Here is a 24,878-nt window from a genome sequence, read left to right as displayed (position 1 = left end):
AGAGCGGCCTGAGCCCTAGCTAGGCGCGCGGTGGACCTGGGCCCTCGCCCCGGGGCAGCGCGGGGGTCCTTTAAGAGGCCTTGGCTCTGAGAAGCCGTGCGAGGGCGGGGGGTGGGGGGGGGAAACAGTGACGTAGCCCGACTCCGCCCCCTCGCCCGACCGCCGTTGCCGCCATGTTTAGTTGTTACTTCTTCACACAAGATGGCGGCTCCCAGGGAGGAGGCATGAGCGCCCTGCCGTTACCGCTCCTCCTGCCGTACAGTTGCCACTCCGGGGCCTAACTCTGGCTCTTTGGAGCGGCTCCTGTGGGAAGGAGTCATAAAGAGGGAAGCGAGGATCGGACGCTGCCTTGCGTTTGGTTTGCAGTGGAAGAACTGACCCAGGAGGAAGAGAATAGGGGGGAAGGGGGAGTTAGTCTCAAGATGGCGGCTCCCAGGGCGGCAGGCGCAGCCTGAGCAGCAGAGGCGGACTCAGGGGAGAGGTTCGAGACCTCACAAGCTGTACGGCGCGAGTCTCCGACCAGCCCCCGAGAATTCGAGTTCGTTCCACTGGCCTCCGGCGCGCCTTTGTCCTTCACGAGTGTCGAGGCTGTTTCGGGAGCGGCGGCTGCACTAAGCGCTGGGCGGGGAAGCGGGACGGTCTCAAGATGGCGGCTCCCACAATTGTGGTGTGAGCGCCGGCGGGGCTGGGACAACCGCGGCGCTTGTGGCTCCTTTCCACCCGCCCCGGAAGCCGGCCAGTGCAGGGGACTTGGGGGGTGTGGGAACCGGGCCGGGGCTCCGCCATTTCCGGCGGGGGAGGGCTACGACTGAGGAAGGGAGGAGAGAGGGACGGCTCAAGATGGCGGCTCCCAGGGCCTCCCGCCCGAGCTTGTAAGCGGGAGCGCCCGAGCGAGTTGTCAGGGCGGCGGGACTCGGCGGCCTCCGGCTTCTCGGGGCTAGGCGCTCGAAAGTTTCGGGAGGCTCTTGAAGAGACGGGGTGAGCTAGAAGAAGGGGAAGAGCCGAAGGGAAGGAGGGTAGTTAAGATGGCGGCCTCCATGGAACCGTCCACCGCTGTGTGAGGAACCGCTTCTCCGTGAGAGCTACCTTAGACGAAAGGGGGTGTGTGTGAGAGGAATTGGGGGGCTCCCTTCCCGCTTGGTGACTTTTCCCCCACCGCGGCCTTTCCCGTAACTATGGCTTCGGCCGTGTCGCCCGCCAACTCTCCAGCGGTGCTCCTGCAGCCCCGCTGGAAGCGAGTGGTGGGCTGGTCGGGTCCGGTGCCCCGGCCCCGCCACGGCCACCGAGCCGTGGCCATCAAGGAACTCATCGTGGTGTTTGGCGGCGGCAACGAGGGGATAGTGGACGAACTGCACGTGTACAACACGGGTGAGTGCAAAGCCCGCTGGGTCCTGGGATCTTTCCCTCCCTCCCTCCATCTCCTCCCTCTCCCTCGTCTTCCCTCCCTCCCCTCCTCCCCCTCTTTCCCTCCTCCCCTCCCTCCTCTCCGCCCTCCCTCCCCTCCTTTCTCTTCCCCTTCCCTCCTGCCTCCTCTCCCTCCCGTTCCTCCCTCTCCCTCCGCACTGATCTGCTCTCTCTCTTCCGAGACCCTTGGGTCGGCCCGGCTTCTGTGCCTTTTCCTGCTCTCTCCCCGTTCTTCCTCTGCCCCCCCCCCCCTGCGTTTGAGGGGTGCTTTTCATTATCCGACAGAAATCCAGTCCGGTTGGTGAGGGGGCGGGGGCGTCGCCGGCGTTGACTCGAGACAGACACCGTTACCCCGCCGGGCGGGCGGGCGGGCTGGCGGATGCGTCCCTTTGGCGCAGGCAAAGTCCCACCCCCTTCTTCCCTCCTTCCCTCCTTCTGCGCCTGCTCAGCTCTTCTTCCTCTTTGATGCTTTTTCGGGAGAAATGACAGCTTCTAGATGACGGATTAGGGGCAGAGTTGAGCCCCTGATTCCGACCTGGGGGGTTGTGTGCCCCGCTGGGTGACCGTCTCAGGGTTTGTGCACCCACAGATAGGGCGGCGTTGCTGCTGCTCCCCCTTTTGCCATTTAGTTCTGCGGTGTTTGCTCCAAATTGCTTCTTTTTTGGATCGGGGGCCCTCCGGTGTAGGAGGTGAATTCCAGTGACCCCCATGGTGGGCTAGGTGGACCCTTACCTCTCCTCTTTCTGTGAGGCCGAGGTTGCCGTGCCCCCTGTTCATATCTCCCCCAATCCCAGGGCGCTGTTAATTGGGGGGAACGGGATTCCTCGGGACACACAAAGCTGCGGTGCGCGCCCCTTGCCTGGCGTCCTTGCCAGGTCTCGGACTGGGCCGCAGCCTCCTGCAGCCTCTTGCCCGTGGCGGCCCCTTGGCCTGGTTTGCACACGGAGCCGTTGCCTGTGGAAGGGACGTTGGCTCACGGCGCCTCGCCTTGCTCAGAAGGAGGGGCTGGGCACTCTCCCTGAGGCCAGCGGGCCTCTGTGCGCTGTGTTCTGGCGGGGAGAGCGGGAGAGAGCCTAAGACACCCCCCCCCCCCGGGAGGGGGGAGAGCAGTCTCACAGCGCGCCCTGCACACCCACACGCCTGTCGGTGGTCTTTCAGGAAGTTCCCCTCTGTGGGGGGTGGGGGGGGGGATGCGTTGGGGTCGGTAGTGGCTGAGAGCTGTTTTCCAGCTCTGCCCCCAGGCATCACATCTAGCAGACTCCATTTCTCCAGGTCTGTCCTTTCCCAGGGCTCTGGCAATACCAGCTCCTTGAGTCTGGGCCCCACCTCCCACCTGTGAGGGTGCTCTGGGGTTGGGAGTTGGCGCCCAAGGGAGAAAGTGATTAGAGCAGTGAGGGCTGGGTGCTCCCCTCCCCCTCCCTTGAGGCAGAGTGCAGTTTTCTCCACACCTTGTAGCTGGCTGCCCCTACCGAGTTGACTTTCAAAGGCTGGTGGGTCGATGGCGACCCTTTGCATTCCGGCTCTTGGCACCTGTTGCCTCCAGCGAGGCCGGGCTGGTTGGCGGTGCTCCCTGCAGGCGTAGACAGCTGCTGTGGCCGCAGTCAGCCGGGGAAGGTGAGGCTGAGGGGCAGGGCTGTTTTTAGAGAGGCCGTCGCCCTGAGCAGAACCTTCTAAACTCCTTGGACTGTCTTTATTCTCACAAGGCCCGGAGCAGGCTCCTTAACAGGGAGATACAATTTTAGAAAGTAGGACAGGGGCCTAATTACCATCAGTTCTGAAGTCCACTGCTTCCAGGGGCTTCTGCATATTCATTAGTTTATGAAAATGAATCGGGCCACTTTGGCATTAATTCATTCCCCATCTGCAAACGTGGGTCGTGTAGTAGAGGGTAGTCCGCCTTCCGAAGGGCCGCAGCCCCGGATTCCTCCAGTTAGCAGTTTGGAAACTGCCCTTACCAACTCCTTAGGCGATTTCTCAGGAGAGTCACCAGCAGACCCAACTCCCGGGTCCCCTCACCAAGTGTTGCCCATTATCTGAAGGGCGCAGGAACTTAGCCGGCTTTCGCTGTGTGTCCGCGCTTCTGGTAGCTGCACGGTTCTTGCGCTCCCTTCGGGACAGATGGGGCTTGGTGTTGCCCTCCGGCCGCCAGCGGCGGCACGGCTGCCTGGCTGCCTTTCCGCTTGCCGTCGTTTCGGTTTAAGTCAGGGCAGGGCAGATCCTTGCGCCTCTTCCTTCTTCTCTCGCCCTCTTCCTTCTGCGGGACGGGAGACCCATTCCTTGTTGTTGAGCTCGGTGGCTCCAGGGGGCGCGTTTGGGGCGCTTGTGAGCACTTTGCCGTCTTGGTTAGCTGGGTGGTCTGGGGGTGACGAGCTGGGGGCCAGCAGGTGTGTGTGAGAAAGTGTGTCCTTCCTCTTCAGCGGCGGTTACCACGGCGGCTGTGGGATACTTGATTGGCCTTTGGGAGTTCTTAGGGTAGCTACTGTCCTTGGCCTTGGGGAGTTGTATTTCAGGGTAGCAAAGCGGATTATGGAGGACCTGGTACCGAGGGAAGACTGTGACCGGTCACCACATCAGCTGCCCAAGGCTGGTCTGCGTCCGTGGTTCTTTAATGTCCAGCGACTGTTAACAGCTGGAAGGAGCTTTGCAAAGCATCTAGCGGAACTTCCTTGTTTTTGCACATGAGGAAATTGGGGTCTGAGAGGGGAAGTGACAGGTCTAGGGGTCATCCTGCCAGCCGGTGGTAGGGTCACGTGGGAGTGCCTGGAGTCCAGCTCTTCCTGGACATAGTTGGGCTCTCTTCTTCAGTTAACAGGCACAGGCCACCTCCTTGGAAACACCTCGCTGCTCCTCTGTCCCTGTAGCTCATTGGTCACTAAGTTGAGCTTGTCTCAGATCCGTTCCCCCTCCATTATGAGACCTCCCCTCTTCTCACTTGGCTTTTGCAGTCACTTCCTGATTGGCCCTGTTAGTTTCATTTGTCAGGAAATCCTGTTCACCCTTCAAGGCCTGGCTCCAAAGTCACCTTTTCTGAGAAGCCCCCTCTGCCAAATTGCCCTGTTCTGTGCTCCCCAGACTTGACCTTGGTGCAGACTCCCGCCCCGGGCTGCTTTTCCCATCATGGGGGGGAGGGCATGGCAGCCTTCCTACTACATTGGAAGCTTGAGGATGGGAGCGGTCTACTCCGTGCCTCCCCGCACTTGGTGTTGCGTCTGCCACACAGGAAGTGCCGTGTTATGACCGAGCGAACAGAAGGGCTACTGGTCGGTCGGTCTACCCAACTGTGCGGGTGCGGGTCTCTAGGGGAGGGTGCATAGAGGTTGACGGGAGCAACTACAGGTGGGTTTGGCAAGTGTGGAAAGGGGTGGGAGCGGCTGATGAAACACGGAAACTGTTTCTGAGGAGAGACAAGGTGGAGTCAGGTTTCTGACCAGCCCACGGAGGGTCCTGTGTGCAGGTGGCCTCCTCTCCTCAGACCACGCCCCCAGCTGCGAGCATTGACCTGCTGGAGCGAATGGAGAACAAGGGACCGGAGGCGGGGTCACCCGCTGGATGAGCTACAGATAACGTGATTAAGGGGTACCTGAGAGCAGCCGGTGTGTTTGAGGCAGCGGCCGTGCCATCTGGAGGGCAGCACTGGGGCTGTGGCTTCATGCCACCAAGTGCCTGACGGACCGCTCTTGATGGCGGCGTAGGGCCCCTGCCCCGTGTTCTAGAACAAGACCAGCGCCTCTTAAATGAGGGGTGTCACAGGTCACTTCCAGCCTGGCCGGCCGCATCAGCGATGAGAGCGGGATAGGAAAGCGGCGGGTCGGTCCTGTTTGCCGTGTAGCTTTGTCCCAGGCCTGACCGCTGGCCCCATGGTGGCCCCGTAGCTGCGTGCAGCAGCCCAGAGGGCGCTCAGGTGGGCGAGGATAGCCGATTCCTCCCTGTACGGTGGGCACCTAGCGGTCGCTTTTAAGCTGGTGACAAGGTTCTTGCCTGTGTCTGTCCGTTTTGCTCTATAACCTCAGGTAAGTCACTTCCTCTCTTGGGTTCCGTTCCTTTATCAATTGAGGGAGCTTGGCCTAGGCAGTCTCCCAGGTTTCTTTCAGCTTTTTATCCTGGTAAGTTGGATGAAACTCCGTCTCTTCCAATTTGTGCATGGGTGGTTTGCCTCAGCACAGAAAGCTGCTGCTTTTCTTGGTTTGTTTTTGCCCCAGGAATGACAGTGAGGGAGGGAGCCGGGACCTGGGGTCTGGGCGCACGCGTGTGCAGCAGGCAGTGCAGCCTCGCACCTGTACCAGGACGACGGCAGAGGGGGACCACTGGGCGTGCTGGAGTCCCAGTGACCCCACCGAACCGTCGAGGGGGGGAGTGGGGAGCGACAGGAACGCTTTCACCTCGGGAAAGGCTGTAACTGTCCTGGGGGTTACTGGTGTGCTTTTAGATGAGGACAGGCCTTTGGGCCAATGTGCACATGAGGCCCCAGGGTGACAACAAAGGACTTGTTACCTAGTACGCAGGAAGGACGTATGCATAACCAAGTATGCATAACCAAGTACGTGCCTGTGCAGAGGCTGAGAAGCAGTCGAGCAGCCGGGGCCCCCCGAGGCCCTCCCTGTGGGACTATCCTGACCCTCATTTGGACTCCAGGGCTGCCCCTTTCACGCTCCGGTGCCTCCGTCTCAAGTCACTGACGTTTGACCAATACCGGTTTAGGGGCACCGAATCAGATTTGCCTCTGGCGCCCGGTTTGAGGTTTTTGGAGAGAGCGTGGCATGCCGTTTAGGGAGAGTCCTTTAAATAATGTGTAATGAGAAGGACCCCTCAAAAAGAGGAGGATGTGTGCCCCGTGACTCTTCTGGGAGGCCCTGGCTTGGCAAGTGTCTGGGGAGCTGAACATAGGACGCAAGCCTTAAGTGAGGGGAGGAGCAGGGTGCTGGATGGTTCTGGTGGTCTCCCCACCCCAGCCCCGGTTACAGGGGATGGATTCGGGGGACGCTTCTGCAGCCAGCAGAGGCTGTGGAGGCTGCCTCAGAAGCTGATGCTACTGCCACCGCTTCTGGATTTCAAGAATGTTCTAGATTGGTGTGGGTGTGGCATGAGGGGAGGGGTGGTGTGGAACATCACCTAGGAAACACCAGCCGAGATGGAGTCTTGCCCCCCTCCCTGGCTCTCCTCAGCCAGCGGACTGGACTTCCTTGATTGGCCACCCTCACCTGCTCGCCTCCTGCTACTGGCACCTGCAGGGAGGGGGGGCACTGGCTGGTCACGGTCACTCTGTGAACCACTTGGAGGTGTGGCCCCCGTGCCCCCAGGAAGAGGTGCATGGGGCCACCGAGAGGGTATTTTGGGTGTTAGACCTTTCTTTCCAATGATCCACTGAGCAGTTGGGGAAGGAAGTCAGGGCCCACGTTCCCAGAAGCTAATGAATTAGTGACTTCCCGCTTATTAAGACGACCTTGATGAGAAGCCAGGTGGTTGCAGGCTGTCGCAAGGTGGCTTCTGAGGCAAGGGACTTAAAAGATGGCTCGGATGGGGTGCTGGGACTGGATACTGAAATGAGAAGGCCCCACACCCTGGGACAAGGAGGCGCTGTCTTGGCTCCTCCTTTGTCAGGCCACGTTTCGTGGGCTGCTGGATTTGGGGAGTGGGAGGAGTGGGGGCTCTGGTTCTTAGGAGTCCCCAAGGTATTCTGACTTCTTCCGCTTCCTTTTGTTCCCCCAGCGACTAACCAGTGGTTCATCCCAGCCGTGAGAGGGGACATCCCCCCTGGGTGTGCCGCGTATGGCTTCGTGTGTGACGGCACTCGCCTGCTGGTGTTTGGTGGGATGGTGGAGTATGGGAAATACAGCAATGACCTCTACGAGCTCCAGGTAACGGCCCCCAGCGTGCTCCCCGTGTGGGGGTGGGGGTGGGGAGGCTGCCCAGGAGGCCTCCCATGGTCCCGTGCCTCCCTCACCCCTACCAGGCCCTCCCTCCACAACAAATGGCCCAGGCCCCGATGGTGGCCAGCTCGTTCCTGATTAAATCCCCGAGTCTTGATTTTGCAGGCAAGCCGGTGGGAATGGAAGAGACTCAAAGCAAAGACGCCCAAAAATGGACCCCCTCCGTGTCCTCGGCTCGGGCACAGCTTCTCCCTCGTGGGCAACAAGTGCTACCTGTTTGGGGGTCTGGCCAACGATAGCGAGGACCCCAAGAACAACATTCCGAGGTGAGGCCTCGCCCTCTCCGTGTGCAAGCCCATGAGGGTGGATGTGCTTCGCCGCATGCCAGCCAATGGCACCGTTCCGGGTTCCTTCCTTCTGTGATGTGAGAGGGTGACGCTAGATGCCCTTGAAGGGGTTTCTGGCTCCGAGGTCTCTAACCAGGAGGAGGTGGCATGGCAGGAGGGCTGGGCCCGGGGGTCAGCAACCCACCTTGCCTTGGGCCGGTCTCTGCTCCTCAGGCCACCTTGGGGCTGGCGCTCTCCTTCCTAGCCCTTGCTACCTGCAGACTTAGTGGTGGTATTTTCCAAGGCTGGTGGCTGAGTGCCTTCGTGAAGTCTGAAGGTAGTCCCAAGCCAGCACCCCTCTTCCCCCGGGGGCCCACGTACAGTGCCCGGCTTTGTGTGCGAGGCAGCCTGCCGCTCCCCTCGGACTCACACTTATCCTTGGGAGCTTCTGGCAGCCCCTCCTCCGGGCTGAGGGTAGGGGAACTTGGAGTTCAACGTAGATTTGGCCCCCTCTGTCTCCCAGGGAGTCTGCCGTTCACCCCTAGAAGCTGCCGAGGCCTCTGGTGCGTGGAGTCAGCGCTTGCCAGAACTGACCTTTCTTCTCCAGGTACCTGAATGACTTATACATCCTGGAATTGCGGCCGGGCTCCGGAGTGGTGGCCTGGGACATCCCCATCACTTACGGCGTTCTGCCTCCACCCCGGGAGTCCCACACTGCTGTGGTCTATACTGAGAAAGACAACAAGAAGTCCAAGCTGGTGATCTATGGAGGGATGAGCGGCTGCAGGCTGGGGGACCTTTGGACCTTGGATATCGGTAAGACATGGCTACGGCTGTTCCGGGAGCCTCGGAGCAAAGTTAGCAGACTGGGCTGGGCCACCGACGTAGGGTGGTGAGACAGGGCTGACGGCCCAGGGAGCGAGTGTGCTGCTCTGCCCCTCATCCTCTTGGCCAGGGGGCGGGGGGCCCCCGTGTGCGTCAGTCACCTTTGCCCCGAGCTTGTGGCACTGCTCTTAAGAAAGAGCGAGGCTCGGTTGGCTGAGTTGGTCTGCCGTCCTACAGGAGGATAAGGGGAGAGAAGCGAAGATCTTCCTAGGATGGAATTATCTAGATGAGGTAGCGTTCGTCCGTGGTAGACTCTAACAGGAGTGGCATGCCCTGGTGTGTCACGGTCAGGTGGGATGTTGAGAGACCATAAGACCTCGAGGGGCTCCTTGGGCGGGTAAGCAGGGTGGGTGTGAGGAGTGGTAGGAAGCAGCTTGGGTGTTCGACCTGAAGGCAGGCTGAGGGAGAAGCTGGCCGGCGACACCTGTCCAGTAGGTCAGCACCGGCACTCAGAGGAAACCGTTGATCGCCAGTGAGATTCCTGGCGCCTGGCCTGTGGACGGTGGGGTGGGGGCCGGTGCGCTAGCGGAGGGTGGGGCGTGGAGTGCAGGGCCTGTGGGGGACGCGCCCCAGCCCCGAGGGACGCAGCTGCCTCCTAGCAGGTGCTCAGGAAGCGTGGGAGGGGCGCAGCCGCCAGGATGGTGAATGCGGCTTGGGAAATGCTGGCATCTGCCGGCCAGAGGGCCTGTCGCGGGCTGGAGGGAGCGCAGGCCCGGAATTCTTACACTGCGCGTAGGCACCCACCTTCCAGAGCCTTCCCTGCTTCTGGGCAGCGTCCTCTGGGTCGGAGGGCCCGTGTGTGGCATGGCGTAGGTGACCCTCCTCCCTCCCTTGCTCTGCACAGAGACTCTGACGTGGAACAAGCCCAGTCTCAGCGGGGTGGCGCCTCTTCCCCGGAGTCTTCACTCAGCCACGACCATAGGAAACAAGTGAGTAGCGGCCACGGCTCTTGTCTTCCCGGCCCGCCCCCACCCCCACGGGGCTCTCGGTTTTGTTCCTGCAATTCCTAAGGCCTGCCGAGGCCCCTTTCCGGCTGGGCTGGCCTTCCGCAGCCCTGTCTTTACATTACGGCCCTGGGAGACCGAGACAGACTCGGGGTAGAGGGGCGCAGACTGTCCTAGATACTCTCCACGAGCAGCCGGGTGTCTTTGTCAATGCCACGGTCCCAAAGCGAATATGAGAATGATGGGGACTGAGGTGAGCTTTAGATGAGCTCGAGTAACGGCTCCACGTGGTGGAGGTGACGCAGGTCTTGTGAGGGCTGAGCCACCAAGAAGGACAGGGTGGCATCGAGAGCTTTCATGCGCCCTGGGGGCCTCTCCCGGGGAGAGCTGGAGGACCAAGCGTGTTTAGAACTTTCTGGATGGAAGAGGTGGCCTCTAGCTCGGCACCTCCTCTACAACCCTCTCCTACTCTTCCCTCCTTCGTCCCAGAATGTACGTGTTTGGTGGCTGGGTGCCTCTCGTCATGGATGACGTCAAAGTGGCCACACACGAGAAGGAGTGGAAGTGTACCAACACACTGGCTTGTCTCAACCTGGGTATGGCCTCCTCGGGCTCGGAGTAGCCTGCGGAGGGCTGCGGGAGGCTGGCCCTCCTCGGTCCCGAGAGCTGTGTGGGGTGTGCTTCTAAGGCCCGTGCCCCTCGAGTCCACGAGAGGCAGCCGCTGGTGCGAGCACTCTGAGGGCGCTCCCTGCTTTCATTTTTGAGTAGGCTCTTTTCCTACACGTGGCCCGCCGTCGAAAGCACGGACGCTTAACCGTGCGCAGCCTCCCTCCCGCCTCCTGTCCTGCAGAGGCAGCCGCGCTGGTGGCTTCTCCTCCCCACTGCAGGGACTTTTCTACATGTCCAAGCGTCGTCTGTAGGTTCCTTTATAAACAAACACGACGGCAGCCTGCTCTCGGCGCCGCGCCACGCCTGGCTTTTCGCTTTACTCTGTCTCGGAGACCGTCCCGTCCCATCCCCGCACGGCGAGCGGCCTCATTCTTTTGAATTGCTATCGAGGTGTTGAAACTTGCACAGACGCTACTCCGTGAGTATCCTTGCACTGTCCTCACCTCCGTGCAAGTGTATTTGAAGGGTAAAAGCCTAGAGGTAGGATCACTGTCGAAGGATGTCGCCAAGCCATCCTGCACAGAGGCTGTGCCCGTGTAAATGCCCCCCGGCAGTGCCGGCGCGGCGACCGTCAAACAGCTCTTCGCCAAGTTCAGTAGGTGATTGACTCTCCCCACGGGCCGGCCCCCCAGCACCCCTGGCTCACCTTGAACCCCGGCTACCACAGGCACGGGAATCAAATTGCCAGGCACCTTATGGTTTAAGTTTGCATTTCGCTTATTTTGAGCGAGGGTATGTATTTTCCCCCAGATCCTCCTGTCGCCTTTTCCGTAACTTGCGTTCCTCTTTGCCCGTCTCTTTTCTACATAGGCTCTTGTGTTGTTTGATGTGCGAGAAGTGAGACCTCTGGCTGTGCGTTTCAAATAGTTTCCCCAGTTTGTGGTTTATAATTACATCTTTTACGGTCTTTTTGCCGTACCGAGTTATCTTTCGTTCGTTCGTTTGTTTTTAATTTAGTACTCTTTAATGACTTCCTGGTTTGGATTCCCCATCCCTGACAGCGAAAGGCCAGAGGGCCACTGGGGGTTGTGGGTTCGCTTGCCGTCCTCACTGACCTCCAACCCCACCGTCCCCAGATACCATGGCCTGGGAGACCATCCTGATGGACACGCTGGAGGACAATATTCCCCGGGCCCGAGCCGGCCACTGTGCTGTAGCCATCAACACCCGCCTGTACATTTGGAGTGGGCGCGACGGCTACCGAAAGGCCTGGAACAACCAGGTCTGCTGCAAGGACCTGTGGTACCTGGAGACAGGTGAGGCGGCTGCACAGGGGCCTGCGGGCCTGCCGCGGCGCAGCGGAGCCACAGCGCGGGGCCTCCCGGTGCGACCCCTTCTCACCGGCCGTGCCCTCTTGCAGAAAAGCCACCACCCCCGGCCCGGGTACAGCTGGTACGAGCCAACACCAATTCCCTGGAGGTGAGCTGGGGGGCCGTGGCGACAGCCGACAGTTACCTTCTGCAGCTCCAGAAATATGACATTCCCGCCACGGCCGCTACTGCCGCCTCCCCCACGCCCAATCCGGTCCCGTCTGTGCCCGCCAACCCTCCCAAGAGCCCCGCCCCGGCAGCAGCCGCACCTGCTGTGCAGCCGCTGACCCAGGTAGGCATCACGCTCCTGCCCCAGGCTGCTGCCGCGCCCCCGACCACCACCGCCATCCAGGTCTTGCCGACGGTACCCGGCAGCTCAATCTCCGTGCCCACGGCGGCCAGGACTCAAGGTGAGCGGGGTCTCGCACTTCAGAGGGTAGGGGCTACTCGCCGGGAGGCCGTGTGCCCGAGAGGGCCGCTGAAGATAGCACACCTGGCCGTCGGCGGCACTGGCTTGTGGCCGAGCGCTGGGGCCGGGAGAAAGCTCGGGCCCGCTTGCGGGGACAGTGGCTGAGGGTGTCTGGAAGGACCGGATATGAAGCGCCAGCAGGTCCCAGAAGCAGTTCGCGTTCGCACCGGGTGCGACGGAGGCCCGGGCCTCTGCTGATGGCCACCTCCTTCCCTCGCCAGGTGTCCCCGCTGTTCTCAAAGTCACCGGTCCTCAGGCCACGACAGGAACCCCGCTGGTCACCATGCGACCTGCCAGCCAGGCTGGGAAAGCCCCCGTCACCGTGACCTCCCTTCCTGCAGGCGTGCGAATGGTTGTGCCGACGCAGAGTGCCCAGGGCACGGTGAGGAGCTGGTGGGTGGGGTGGGATTTCCTGGTGGTTGGTGGCACCCAGCTTTAGTGCCGTTCAGCCTGGGCTTGTCTGGGCCAGGAATGTACCGGTGAGGCAAATGGTCCTCACTCAGTTAATACGAGTTAATAAGTTGATGCCTCGGAAGGACTTCCCTGCTGTCTGAATCTGATTCAGACGAGGGCATCTTAAACGTGAACTTCCTTGTTTGGAAGCCTGCAGGGAGGACCTAGGCACCTGGGGTTTGACCCAGGGCCAGGAGGAGAGAGCTGTGTCTAATTCTGTGGTCTTTAGAAAGTATCTAGAGCTTCTGGCAAAATCCTGTTGCTAGGCCACTGCACCCGGTCAGCAGCAGGGGCCAAGGTGGGGCCGACAGGTGCTGCTGGGAGGGACGCCGGGCGGGACGGAGGCTCTCCGGGCAGGGCCGGGCCTCTCGATGGGTTCTGCTGAAGCGTCTGGAGCAGGGGGCGAGGCAGCCTCGGTCCTGGTGCCGAGTGTGGGCTCACGCCCCCTGTGCCCACCGCAGGTGATTGGCAGCAGCCCGCAGATGAGCGGCATGGCTGCGCTGGCAGCTGCAGCTGCCGCCACCCAGAAGATCCCGCCCTCGTCAGCGCCCACGGTGCTGAGTGTCCCAGCAGGCACGACCATCGTCAAAACCGTGGCTGTGACGCCAGGCACCACCACCCTCCCGGCTACTGTAAAGGTGGCCTCCTCGCCGGTCATGGTGAGCATTCCTTGTGCCGGGTTCTGAGCCGGGGCAGCCTCGGGGCCGGGGGCTTCTGAGCGCCGTGTTAAGACAGCAGTCACTCCCTCCGGGCTTTGGACCTGCCCCCGTGGGGCCACCGGCCCGTAATTGCCGCTTGCCACGGGCTCTGGAATGAGTGGGTACTTTTCGGGACGTGGCAGCCTGAGGCTGGCCGCGCTCTCCGTGGTGCGGGAAAGGCAAAGCCCGGCAAGCTGCTTCGGGCCCCTCTGGGCGGAAGCTGGGTCTCTCCGCCCTGCCCCACTCACGGCTCGTCGCCACCCCTTCAAGGTGAGCAACCCGGCCACTCGGATGCTGAAGACTGCGGCCGCCCAGGTGGGGACGTCTGTCTCCTCTGCTGCCAACACATCCACCCGCCCCATCATCACGGTGCATAAGTCGGGAACTGTGACAGTGGCCCAGCAAGCCCAGGTGGTGACCACGGTGGTGGGTGGAGTCACCAAGACCATCACCCTGGTGAAGAGCCCCATCTCTGTCCCAGGAGGCAGTGCTCTGGTGAGTGACGGGTGCCACCCTGCTGCATGGGGCCGCGACCGGCCTGTGGCGCTACCCCGGGCCTGGGCCCGGGTCAGGAGAGGCCGGACCCAAGCCGTGCTCGTAATTGGTTTCCGGATCACTCCTTGCTCCGTCCTTTGTTTCAGATTTCCAACCTGGGCAAGGTGATGTCAGTGGTTCAGACCAAACCGGTTCAGACTTCAGCGGTCACAGGCCAGGCATCTACGGGCCCGGTGACTCAGATCATCCAGGTGAGCTTGTGGGACCCAGACTCTGACACTCACGAGGGGGCTCCGGGCCACAGGAAGGAGTTGTGTCCCCTCCTGGAGAAGATCCCTCGAGCACGTGTGGTGCAGAAAGTCCTGCTGCTTGGTGCGGTCGCTCTCACTCTTCAGAACATCCCCTAAGCCGCTCGGGCCACCGGTGGAGAGTAGCCGGAGCAGACTTTGTGCCACAGTTTGCATCCTGGTAGTCGGTGGTGTCCGTTCACCTTGTTCTCCTCCAGCTGTTTTCCTTTTCGAGACGTACTTTTTGTTTGGCCTTTTTTCCTGAAATTTAAGTAAGCTTTGTGCCCAGCACACGAGCACAGAGCCCAGCGCCGGGCTTGAACGCCCAACCCTGAGGTCAAGACCTGAGCTGAGATCAAGAGTCGGACCCTTAGTCGGCTGAGCCGCTCTTTGCATCTAGACGTTGTCGTCGTCAGCGTTGTTGTTGAGTAGGCTTCCACGTGTTTTTCTGTCGCAGACCAAAGGGCCCCTGCCGGCCGGGACCATCCTGAAGCTGGTAACCTCTGCGGACGGCAAGCCCACCACCATCATCACTACCACGCAGGCCAGCGGGGCCGGGACTAAGCCCACCATCCTGGGCATCAGCAGCGTGTCCCCGAGCACCACCAAGCCGGGCACGACCACCATCATCAAGACCATCCCCATGTCGGCCATCATCACGCAGGCCGGCGCCACAGGTAGGGGCCTCCGCGGTGCGCTGGCGAGGGGCCGCTCCAGGAGGCGGACGCCAGACAGGTGGACGGGGGCTGGGCTGCGGCGTGCTTTTGCTTTTGTTCTGCTTTTTCTCTCTCCTCTCTCTCCTTGCCTCTTGTCGCACGTTCATAGGGAGGTGGCGGGGCTGCGGCTGTACCTGGCACTCTGTTTGCAGTGAGGGGCAGTGGGGAGGGACTGCTTGGAAGAGGGCCCGAGGGAAGTGGGGAATGGGTGCCGGAGAAGAGGAGCTCCAGAGGCCAAGCCGCCCTTCTCCCGTCCAGGTGTGACCAGCAGTCCGGGCATCAAGTCCCCCATCACCATTATCACCACCAAGGTGATGACTTCAGGAACCGGAGCGCCTGCCAAAATCATCACAGCTGTCCCTAAAATCGCCACTGGCCACGGGCAGCAAGGAGTGACCCAGGTGAGGCGTGCCAGGCCCTCCCCTCACCCCGGTGTCCAGGCCAGGACCCCAGCAGGCCACACGTGTCCTGAGGGGCCTGGGAGGGGGGCAGCCCAGGCTCTAGGCAAGCTGAGAGTGACGCAGGGGCGATTTCCTCTGGCATTCCAGGTGGTGCTAAAGGGGGCCCCCGGACAGCCGGGCACCATCCTCCGCACCGTGCCCATGGGGGGTGTCCGCCTGGTCACCCCCGTCACCGTCTCTGCCGTCAAGCCAGCAGTCACCACGTTGGTTGTGAAGGGCACCACAGGTGTGTAGCCTGTAGGCTGGGCCCGCTTCCCCACAGGAGGGCTGGCGGGGGGGCGCCGGCGCCCTCTCCCAGCCCCCCCCCCTTCCCTTGGGGTGTGCCGGAGGAGAGCTGCCGGAAGGGAGGAGGCGCGGCCACCGGCCTTACCGCCCCCTTCCTGCCCTTAGGCGTCACGACCCTGGGCACAGTGACAGGCACCGTCTCCACCAGCCTTGCCGGAGCTGGGGGCCACAGTACCAGCGCCTCCCTGGCCACGCCCATCACCACGTTGGGCACCATCGCCACCCTCTCGAGCCAAGTGATCAACCCCACCGCCATCACCGTGTCGGCTGCGCAGACCACACTGACAGCGGCCGGCGGGCTCACCACCCCCACCATCACCATGCAGGTAGGGTGGCCGGAGAGCACGGCGCTGAGGGGCGTGGGGGGGGGGGCACACGTCTGTGACCCCAGGCGGGCACGTCTGAGCCCCAGCTCAAGGCTTCTGGGCTTTGTCTTGGGGCCCTGCGCCACGTCCTCTTTTCCTCCGCCGCGTTGCACCCGGGGCCCGCGTCCCTGTCGCACCACGTGATTCTCAGTCACTGTCTAACCGTCCGTCGTATTGAGACCTCAGACGCGAGGCCTTTCCAGTGGTTGAACACTGGGCTGTTCGACTCACGATCTAGAGCACGCGACAGATCCCCTTCACGTGCACATGGCACTTTTCTTCCCTTCGTCCGTCTTCAGCTGAGTCCGTAGAAGCGGCAAAGCCTCTGTTGCTGGCCTTTGTGTTGTGCTGGGTTAGCGGGGTTCCCTCCCTGACCCCACAGCTGCTCCCCAGTGCCTGTGGCCTTTGAGGTGGGGACCGTGTCTCTTCCCCGGTCCCTGAGCAAGCCAGCGTCTGGGGGTCAGAGGGCAAGCGGGTTCTGGATTGACCAAGGAGGCTGTCCCTTTAGGAGCCGACGTGGTCCCGGCAGCACGGGTGGCGCTACAGGATGGTGGGAGGGACGGGCAGACGGGAAGTTCCCGAGCTGACTTCTCATCTGGCGTCTCCCGCAGCCTGTCTCCCAGCCTACCCAGGTGACGCTCATCACGGCGCCCAGTGGAGTCGAGGCCCAGCCCGTGCATGACCTCCCTGTGTCCATTCTGGCCTCGCCCACCACAGAACAGCCCACGGCCACGGTCACCATCGCCGATTCAGGCCAGGGTGAGGTGCAGCCGGGCACCGTGACTCTGGTCTGCTCCAACCCGCCCTGCGAGACCCACGAGACGGGCACCACCAACACAGCCACCACCACCGTCGTGGCTAACCTCGGGGGGCAGCCGCAGCCCACCCAAGTGCAGTTCGTCTGTGACAGACAGGAGGCGGCTGCTTCTCTCGTGGCCTCGACGGTGGGGCAGCAGAACGGCAGCGTGGTTCGCGTCTGCTCCAACCCGCCGTGCGAGACCCACGAGACGGGCACCACCCACACGGCCACCACCGCCACGTCCAACATGGCTGGGCAGCACGGCTGCTCCAACCCGCCGTGCGAGACCCACGAGACCGGCACCACCAGCACCGCCACCACCGCTGTGTCGAGCATCGGCGCCGGCCAGCAGCGAGACCTCCGCCGTGCCTGCGTGGCCGGCACCGCTCCTGCCGTGGTCCGGGTCGGCATGGCCGCCGGGATGTCGGAGGGAGCCCAGGGCTCCGTCAAGGCCTCGTGCCAAACCCGCCAGACCGGCGTGACCGGTACCGCCATGACTGTGCTGGCCACCGGGGCCCCATGCTCGGCCGGCCCGCTCCTTGGGCCGGCCCTGGCGGTGGAGGCCGGCGGCCGCGGCGCCACCTTCGTGCAGCTGGCCGCCGTGAGTGGCCAGGTCAGACCCAGCGGCCCCATGGCCGGCTTGAGTCAGCTGGCGTCCGTGGGGCGCCAGCCGGAGGCTCATCACACCCACACGACCAACACCCCCACCACGGTCCGCTCCGCCATGGGTGCCGGAGAGCCTGGCGAGGCACGGGGGACCCCCACACCCGCGTACGAGAGCTCGGCCAGTGGCGCCGTGACTGTGACGGCCCTGGAGGCGCTGCTGTGCCCCTCGGCCACCGCCAGCCAAGTCTGCTCCGACCCGCCGTGCGAGACCCATGACACGGGCACCACCCACACCGCCACTACCTCGAATGCCGGCAGCGCCCAGCGGGTCTGCTCCAACCCGCCCTGCGAGACCCACGAGACGGGCACCACCCACACGCCCACCACGGCCACGTCCAACGGGGGTGCGGGCCAGCCTGAGGGCGGGCAGCAGCCCCCCGCCGGCCGCCCCTGCGAGACACACCAGACCACGTCCACCGGTACCACCATGTCGGTCGGTGTGGGCGCCTTGCTCCCCGTGGAGTCCGGCTTGGAGGTGGCGGCGCCTCCCTCCATCGCCCCCCAGGCGGCTGCTTCGTTGCTGGCTCCTTTCCCGACGCAGAGGGTGTGCTCCAACCCCCCTTGTGAGACGCACGAGACGGGCACCACACACACGGCCACCACCGTCACCTCGAACATGAGCTCAAACCAAGGTGAGCGAAGGCCGCCAGCCCGGCGTTAGTCGTCTCCCGGAGCCCGGGCCTCAGGGGCTGAGGGAGGTGGAAACTGAGAGGTCCCCTTAGCCACAGGCCGGTACTTAGATTTCTTGGGGCTCGGTTTCCCAGCAGAGGGTAGAGTTCTCCAGGTGACAGTGTCCCCAGGGGGCAAAGCCAGGTAGAGGCTCTCGGGCTCCTGCTGACCTGCCTCCCCACCCCCACAGGCCCCTACTGGCCTAGTGCTTGTCACCCTTCTCTCTGCTTGCCCCCCTCCTCTGCAGATCCCCCACCAGCCGCCAGTGACCAGGGAGACGTGGAGAGCACCCAGGGCGACAGCGTGAACATCACCAGCTCCAGTGCCGTTACGACAACCGTGTCCTCCACACTGACGAGGGCTGTGACCACTGTGACACAGTCCACCCCGGTCCCGGGCCCCTCGGTACCGGTAAGAGCCCCGGGAGGATCCCCTCGTACCTCCTCTCTGCTGCTCACGGCACCCGTGGCCTGTACCATTCCCGAGTTGGACACCAGGTGTCGCTCTTGCACCGAGCACGCTGCCGTTCCTCGGCCCTCTTGCTGACCATAAAAGGGCCGCCTGGGGCACCCAGGCCTAGCGTCTTGTAGACGCTTCTGTTTCCTTCGTGTTTCCCACGGCTTGTCATTTGGCAGTAACCTGTAAGAGGGACACAGCGGGAGCCTGGGTGCCCCTTTGGCTAGACCAGGAAGCGTCTCTGAGGATGGGTGAAGATCAGCCAGCAGGTCCCAAGGGTCTCTCTCTTCATGCTGCATTCGCTCTCTCTCGGTCACCTGCTGCCCCTCCCCGTTGAATGGGGTTTTGCTGGCCCACGGAGAGTGAAAGTCGAGGCCTACAGGGAAGGATGAAGGCTGCCTGCTTCTGGCCGCTCCCTCCTCCCCGCTGACGGGGGCTTCTCTCCCTTTCTAGAAGATCTCATCAATGACTGAGGCTACCCCAGGGGCTCTGACCACCGAAGTCCCCATCCCAGCCACGATAACAGTGACCATAGCCAACACAGAAACTTCTGACATGCCCTTCTCTGCTGTTGACATCCTGCAGCCCCCAGAGGAACTCCAGGCCTCGCCAGGGCCCCGCCAGCAGCTTCCGCCACGGCAGCTCCTGCAACCCGCCTCCACGCCCCTGATGGGGGAGTCCGCCGAGGTCCTGTCAGCCTCCCAGACCCCTGAGCTCCAAGCCGCCGTGGATCTGAGCGGTACAGGGGACCCGTCTTCGGGCCAGGAGCCCGCCAGCTCCGCCGTGGTGGCCACTGTGGTGGTCCAGCCGCCCCCGCCTACGCAGTCTGAAGTAGACCAGCTGTCGCTTCCTCAAGAGCTGATGGCCGAGGCCCAGGCAGGCACCACCACCCTCATGGTGACGGGGCTCACCCCCGAGGAGCTGGCGGTCACCGCTGCCGCTGAAGCAGCCGCCCAGGCTGCAGCCACCGAGGAGGCCCAGGCCCTGGCCATCCAGGCGGTGCTCCAGGCTGCGCAGCAGGCCGTCATGGGTAGGTGCTGGGTGGGGGGGCAGCTCGCCACTCTGTCTTTGTCGAGGCCATACGGGAGACCCAAGGGGGAAATGGGGCCCTCGAGCGGAGCAAAGACACGGGGTTCTGGAGCTTCCCTGCTGACAGCTCTGGCCGGATGGCCGCAGTGATGGGCGGCCTGAGGAGAGGTGGCTCAGTCCACAGCAGGCGGCCTGAGTCAGATGTGACGGCGGCGGGGTGGGGGACCAGTGCGGCGGCTCGGCCGGGCCCGGCACCCAAAAAGTTAGGCAGGGTCCCTTGGGCCGGGGAGGGCCCGGGAACAAGGTCTGCAGGCCTGCGGCCGGCGACAGATTGCCCTGGCCGGCACTCCTCTTGAGTAGCGTCTCTCTCCCCCCCCGCCCCCCCGGAGCAGGCACCGGGGAGCCCATGGACACGTCTGAGGCGGCGGCGGCCGTGACGCAGGCCGAGCTGGGCCACCTGTCCGCCGAGGGCCAGGAGGGCCAGGCCACCACCATCCCCATCGTGCTGACGCAGCAGGAGCTGGCCGCTCTGGTGCAGCAACAGCAGCAGCTGCAGGAGGCACAGGCCCAGCAGCACCACCACCTGCCCACCGAGGCCCTGGCGCCTGCTGACAGCCTCAACGACCCGGCCATCGAGAGCAACTGCCTCAACGAGCTGGCCGCCGCCGTCCCCAGCACCGTGGCCCTGCTGCCCTCCACAGCCACTGAGAGTAAGCGGGGCCGGCCAGCCCACGCGTGCGGTGTGGCCCGAGGGCAGCCCCCCCCCCCCCCCCCCCCCCCCCCCCGTGGCGACCGGGTGTCTGGGGCCGTGCCCGCTGACGTCTTCTTTCCTCGCAGGCCTGGCTCCGTCCAACACGTTTGTGGCCCCCCAGCCGGTCGTGGTAGCCAGCCCTGCCAAACTACAGGCCGCGGCGACCCTGACTGAAGTGGCCAATGGCATCGAGTCCCTGGGCGTGGTGAGTCTTGTACGATGGGGCTTCGGGGGGTGCTGCCTTTGCGCCCCAGAGGCTGAGGGTGTGAGCCCTCCTTCTCCTCTTCCAGAAGCCAGACTTACCGCCCCCGCCCAGCAAAGCCCCCGTGAAGAAGGAGAACCAGTGGTTCGACGTGGGCGTCATTAAGGGTACCAACGTAATGGTGACACACTATTTCCTGCCACCAGACGATGCCGTCCCGTCCGACGTAAGTTTTCCTGGGAGCCGATGCCCTTGGCGGGGTGGATCCTGGCCGTGAGGCAGGTATCGAGGTTCGTGGGAACCTCGGAAGCTTCCCAGGGGTGCCTGTCTTGGGGCCGGCCCCGAGCACAGCCAGGCATAGAGCCTTCTCCACGCGCTTTTCCTGTGCCTCTCGAAGCAGCAGAGGAGCGCAGGCTTGGCCCCCTCCCGCCGCCGCCAGCCCTTTCCCCGTCTCCCTCTCCCACATGGGTCCGCATCTTCCCCGGGACAGGACGCTGCTCTGCTGGCCCCAGAGCCCCACCCCAGAACTGCGGGCTCGGCGGCGGGGTTTACGTGCCTCTCTTCTCTCTCTCCCTGCTCTCCCGGCCTCTTGTGCCAGGATGACTCGGGCGCCGTCCCCGACTACAGCCAGCTGAAGAAACAGGAGCTGCAGCCGGGCACGGCCTACAAGTTCCGTGTCGCTGGGGTCAACGCCTGCGGCCGGGGGCCCTTCAGCGAGATCTCTGCTTTCAAGACGTGTCTGCCCGGCTTCCCGGGGGCTCCCTGTGCCATTAAAATCAGCAAAGTGAGTCTCACCGTGGGGCGGGCCTATCCCCAGCTCGTCCCCCGCCTGCCCGCGGCGGGGCGGGCCCGACCTCAGTCCACACACGGGGTGCTCCCTTCTGTGCTGGGCCACGTGGGGGTGATTCAGCAGGGGCCCCAGGACGTGGACTGTCTGCCGGTCATGGAGTGCAGCTTCTGGTCCTGGCTGTCACCGGTTGCTGGAGTGACGGGGGCAGATTCCTTCCGGCTCCCCGTCGTCCTCCTGCTCCCTGACACGGCAGCTCGTGTTCGGTGTGGGTCTGTGACGTGCCGCGTTCCCCGTGGCTCGTTCGGAGGTCTGGGACCTGATGAGGAAACTGAGGCACCGAGAGGCTAAGTGCCAAGTCACACGTTAGGTGGCAGAGCAGGTGGATGAAGGCTGTGTCTTCAGTCCCCGCTCGTTTTATTTTGTTGTTACGCCGGGCCGCCTTCCAGGTTGGGGCAGGCGAGGCCACGTTCTCCCAGCTCCTCGCGTCTGCTGTGTCTACCGTGAGACGGGTCCGTTGTGTCAGGAAGAGGGGCGGAGTCTGAGCAGTGGGCTCTGGAGGCTGTGACGCATTCTCGCTCCTCTGTCCCTGGGCGGGCAGACGGAGATCGAGGTATAAAGGCCAAAGAAGGCATGGCTTGACCTCTGCCCCCTTGCTTCTAGAGTCCAGATGGTGCTCACCTCACCTGGGAGCCGCCGTCCGTGACGTCCGGCAAGATCATCGAGTACTCGGTGTACCTGGCCATCCAGAGCTCGCAGGCCGGTGGCGAGCCCAAGAGCTCCGCCCCGGCCCAGCTGGCCTTCATGCGGGTGTACTGCGGGCCCAGCCCCTCCTGCTTGGTGCAGTCGTCCAGCCTCTCCAACGCCCACATTGACTACACCACCAAGCCTGCCATCATCTTCCGCATCGCCGCCCGCAACGAGAAGGGCTACGGCCCTGCCACCCAAGTCAGGTGGCTGCAAGGTGGGTGTCGTCCGTCAGGCTCCTTGGCCGAGCCTCGGGTGGGGTGGGCTGACCTGGCCCCAAGCGGGACTTTGGAGCTTTGTTATAGACTCAAGGGAGGTGGCCTCGGGTGCTAGGGAGGAGTTGGAAGGCGGCGGGAGGGGCACCTTGCCTCCTCTGTGGGCTCGGGGAATGCTGTCCAGGGTTGTTGGAGGTGAGATAGGGACGGCAAGAACTTGAAGTAGGAGGCACAGGGTGAGGCCCGGGCCCAGGCGGCGGGGGGGTGGGGGGGGAGCGGAGGCCCCGGGATGCCCTGTCAGGTTTTGTGCCAGTTCCCCTGAGGCTGATGACGGGAGGACAGGGAGGGCCTCGGAGCCTGAGCCCGGGGACGACCGTGGGAGGTGGCACACGCAGGCCGAGTGGCCGGCTGCCGACTCGGGCCGACGGGCTCCGGAGCTTGCGGGTGGGGGCCACGCTGTCCCCACGGTGGCCCTCTCGGCCTGTGTGCTGCCATGTGGCTGAAGCCGTCCTGCCTGCCTGCCTCGCTGAGCTGCTTACCGTGCCGTCTTTCCCTTCAGAAACCAGTAAAGACAGCTCCGGCGCCAAGCCAGCCAGCAAGCGGCCCATGTCCTCTCCGGAAATGTAAGCAGAATGCCCCTTTCGGGAACCTTCTAAGGCTGGGGGTTGGAAGGCTGGGGGCCTCAACCACTGGGAAGAAGGAGCAGTGGCGATAGTATGGCTCTTCTCTTCCCTAGAAGGATTGGAGAGTGCTAACTGGGTATGAACTCCTACCAGGCCCCGACCACAGAGGTTCGAGTCCCTCCCGCGGTTTCCCAGCACTGCCGGGACCCTTGCTGATAGTGTCTTTCCTCTTTCTTTTCTTCTTCCAAGGAAATCCGCTCCAAAGAAATCTAAGGCAGATGGTCAGTGAGAGGCAGCTCCCTGCTCCTGGATTCTTCGCCAGACCCCCCCTCTGCTTCAGGAACGCCACCTGCCAGGGCCCACCCACCCCACCCACCCGGCGCTCAAACTTCACCCTCAGGAGCCACTGGCCGCCACTCATTCTCTCTCCCTTTCTGTTTTTAAAATAATCTCAAGAAAGCACATTTTATCATTGCCGCGGGTGGGAGCAGAACCCAGATCTGGAAGAGCAGCGAGCACGTCCGGTGGCAGTGAGCCCCCGACCCCAGCCACGCCGGGGCCCTCGACGGGCGCTACACAGAGACTTTGGACAAAGAAGACAGAACGGAGAGCGTGCCTCTTGCAGCTTCTCCCCTTGGTTCTCGGGAGGGGGGGCGGCCCGGGGCGGAGGGGGTGCGGCAAGGAAGCGGAAGGAAGCCGGCCCCAGCCCCTCCCCTGGCCCGAGAAGACCGGCGGCCGCCCTCGCACCACATGTCCCATCTGCTTCCGTTTTACCTGTTCCCTTTGCATCTCCGCCACCTGGCGGCCTGTGCTTGAGCTTTGTCCAGCCCCGTCAGCCTGGCGATTTCTCAGCGGCCTTCGTACTCCGACCCTCTCCCCTTCCCTCTTCTTTCCTGGGTAGAGAGCTAGAGCGCAAGAAGAAAGAGAAAGGAAGGGGGAAGAACCGGCCCCTGGTGGTGGCCTGAGCAGTGTTCTGTGCAAATCTCCTGACTCCCGGCGGGGCGGAGGGCAGCCCCCAGCGAGCCCGGCTTTGGCCCCTGGGTCGGGGTAGGGGCCACACCACCAACTGCTGCATTTGTTGTATTTTTTTTTTTTTTTAAGTTGGAATTGATGAAGTTAACATTTTTATTGTAATTTTAGCCTTAGTGTGTGGGGTTTTGTCCCTTTTTCATTGTTGTTAGTTGTGTACAGAACGTGTATCTTTTTCTTTCTTTTCTTTCCTTTTTTTTTTTTTTTTTTTTTTTTAACTTTTTTCTCTTTGGCTAAGCCTTGGCAGGGATCTTTCTGGAAGAAAAGCTGGGGGCAGCCCGGGCAGGAGAGGTGTGGACTCTCCCCTGTAGGTGTGATGTTTGCCGCCTGGCCCGATTTCCTCTTGCTGGCCCCTGCCGTCTGCCCCTTTGCCCCTTTGCCCGTCCCCAGGCCTCTGGGACAAGGGAGGAGGGAGCTGGCGAAGCTCGAAGCTCACTCCCCTCGGCGATTGCTCCACACTTGTAGGACTGAGGAGGAGGAGCAGGTCCTGGCCCGACCCCCCCTGCCCTCCGCCCCCGGGCCCCCTCCCTGGCATGACCGGCTCGGCTGTCTGCCGCCCTCGGCCGGCAAGCTTCCCGCAGCGGCCGTCTCCACGCACAGTGGTGTCCAGAGCGGTGGGGTCGGGGGACGGAGGGGAGCTCAGTCTCCAAGGCAGCCCGGGAGGGCACGTCTGCGGTGTCACCGGGAGGGAGCCCGGGGAAGAGGCGGGCTATCAGCACCAGCCAGCGGTTGTATACATTTGCAGGGCCGTGGCCGTCCTCCCAGGGCCAAACCCAGGTGGCCCAGGGCTCTGCCCAGTGTGGCTGGCGGTCCGGCTCTCTGCCCCACACCCAGGCTTCAGGCTCACGAGCAGGCTGTGAGGGACAAGTTCGAGCGAGCAGCCAGTCTCTCCGGACCCCCCCTCCCCATCTCCGCCCTGGAGACGCAGCCGCGGTGAGGGGCCTGGCCTGCGCATGGCCCTGCCGCTGGCCCGCACCTTCTGGGGCCTCTGGTTCGTTGTATTATAGTAGATTTCGCTGTGGAAAATGTCACGTTTAGTCCGTCACCTTGGAGCCCACTCGCCTGGTCCTGTCGTTTTCCCTGTCCCCTCTCCTGAGCGCCCTTGGATTTCTCTTGTTTCTGAGAACAGTACACCCGTTCATCTATTGTAGAGTAACCCCTGTGACTCAATATTACCATAGTGCGATGTCGTTTTGTGCTATTTTGAACAATTAAAAGACTTTTTTTGAAATAAGCACCTTCTGTTTTACTGTGTCTGGGCTCATGGGACT

General features: G+C 63.0%; 1 protein-coding gene across 7 annotated transcripts; it reads left to right on the top strand.

The window, feature by feature from the left end:
• The first annotated feature begins 76 nt into the window (after positions 1–76).
• On the top strand, positions 77–24,841 carry HCFC1 (host cell factor C1). Of its 7 annotated transcripts, XM_045051362.1 has the most exons (27): positions 80–1,368; positions 7,111–7,259; positions 7,437–7,597; positions 8,205–8,413; positions 9,327–9,411; positions 9,916–10,022; positions 11,172–11,351; positions 11,456–11,514; positions 11,722–11,815; positions 12,096–12,256; positions 12,789–12,986; positions 13,296–13,520; positions 13,667–13,771; positions 14,265–14,484; positions 14,782–14,924; positions 15,072–15,210; positions 15,375–15,595; positions 16,246–17,731; positions 18,016–18,179; positions 18,678–19,254; positions 19,643–19,963; positions 20,091–20,209; positions 20,295–20,432; positions 20,805–20,990; positions 21,657–21,957; positions 22,515–22,578; positions 22,828–24,841. In XM_045051362.1, exons 1-27 carry the CDS (start codon positions 1,176–1,178, stop codon positions 22,865–22,867), a joined length of 6,045 nt encoding a protein of 2,014 aa, XP_044907297.1. In that variant the 5' UTR covers positions 80–1,175; the 3' UTR covers positions 22,868–24,841. The 7 variants fall into 7 exon arrangements, with proteins under 7 accessions (XP_044907296.1, XP_023105155.1, XP_044907297.1 ...); XM_045051361.1 differs by having other exon boundaries at positions 77–1,368; positions 11,456–11,815; positions 18,681–19,254; XM_023249387.2 differs by having other exon boundaries at positions 79–1,368; positions 11,456–11,815.
• Positions 24,842–24,878: the final 37 nt, after the last annotated feature.

This window comes from Felis catus, chromosome X (genome assembly GCF_018350175.1).
Source record: "Felis catus isolate Fca126 chromosome X, F.catus_Fca126_mat1.0, whole genome shotgun sequence".
NCBI classification, from domain to species: Eukaryota; Metazoa; Chordata; class Mammalia; order Carnivora; family Felidae; genus Felis; species Felis catus.
The sequence above is the reverse complement of the archived record's forward strand: the minus strand, read 5'-3'. Positions and strand labels throughout refer to the sequence as shown.

Excerpts from the sequence above, each read along its gene's own strand:
- HCFC1 (XM_023249387.2), top strand. The coding sequence starts at position 1,176 with ATGGCTTCGGCCGTGTCGCCCGCCAACTCTCCAGCGGTGCTCCTGCAG. Across the intron at positions 20,433-20,804 it reads ACGATGCCGTCCCGTCCGAC|GATGACTCGGGCGCCGTCCC; the intron begins GTAAGTTTTCCT and ends CTCTTGTGCCAG. Across the intron at positions 22,579-22,827 it reads CCCATGTCCTCTCCGGAAAT|GAAATCCGCTCCAAAGAAAT; the intron begins GTAAGCAGAATG and ends TCTTCTTCCAAG.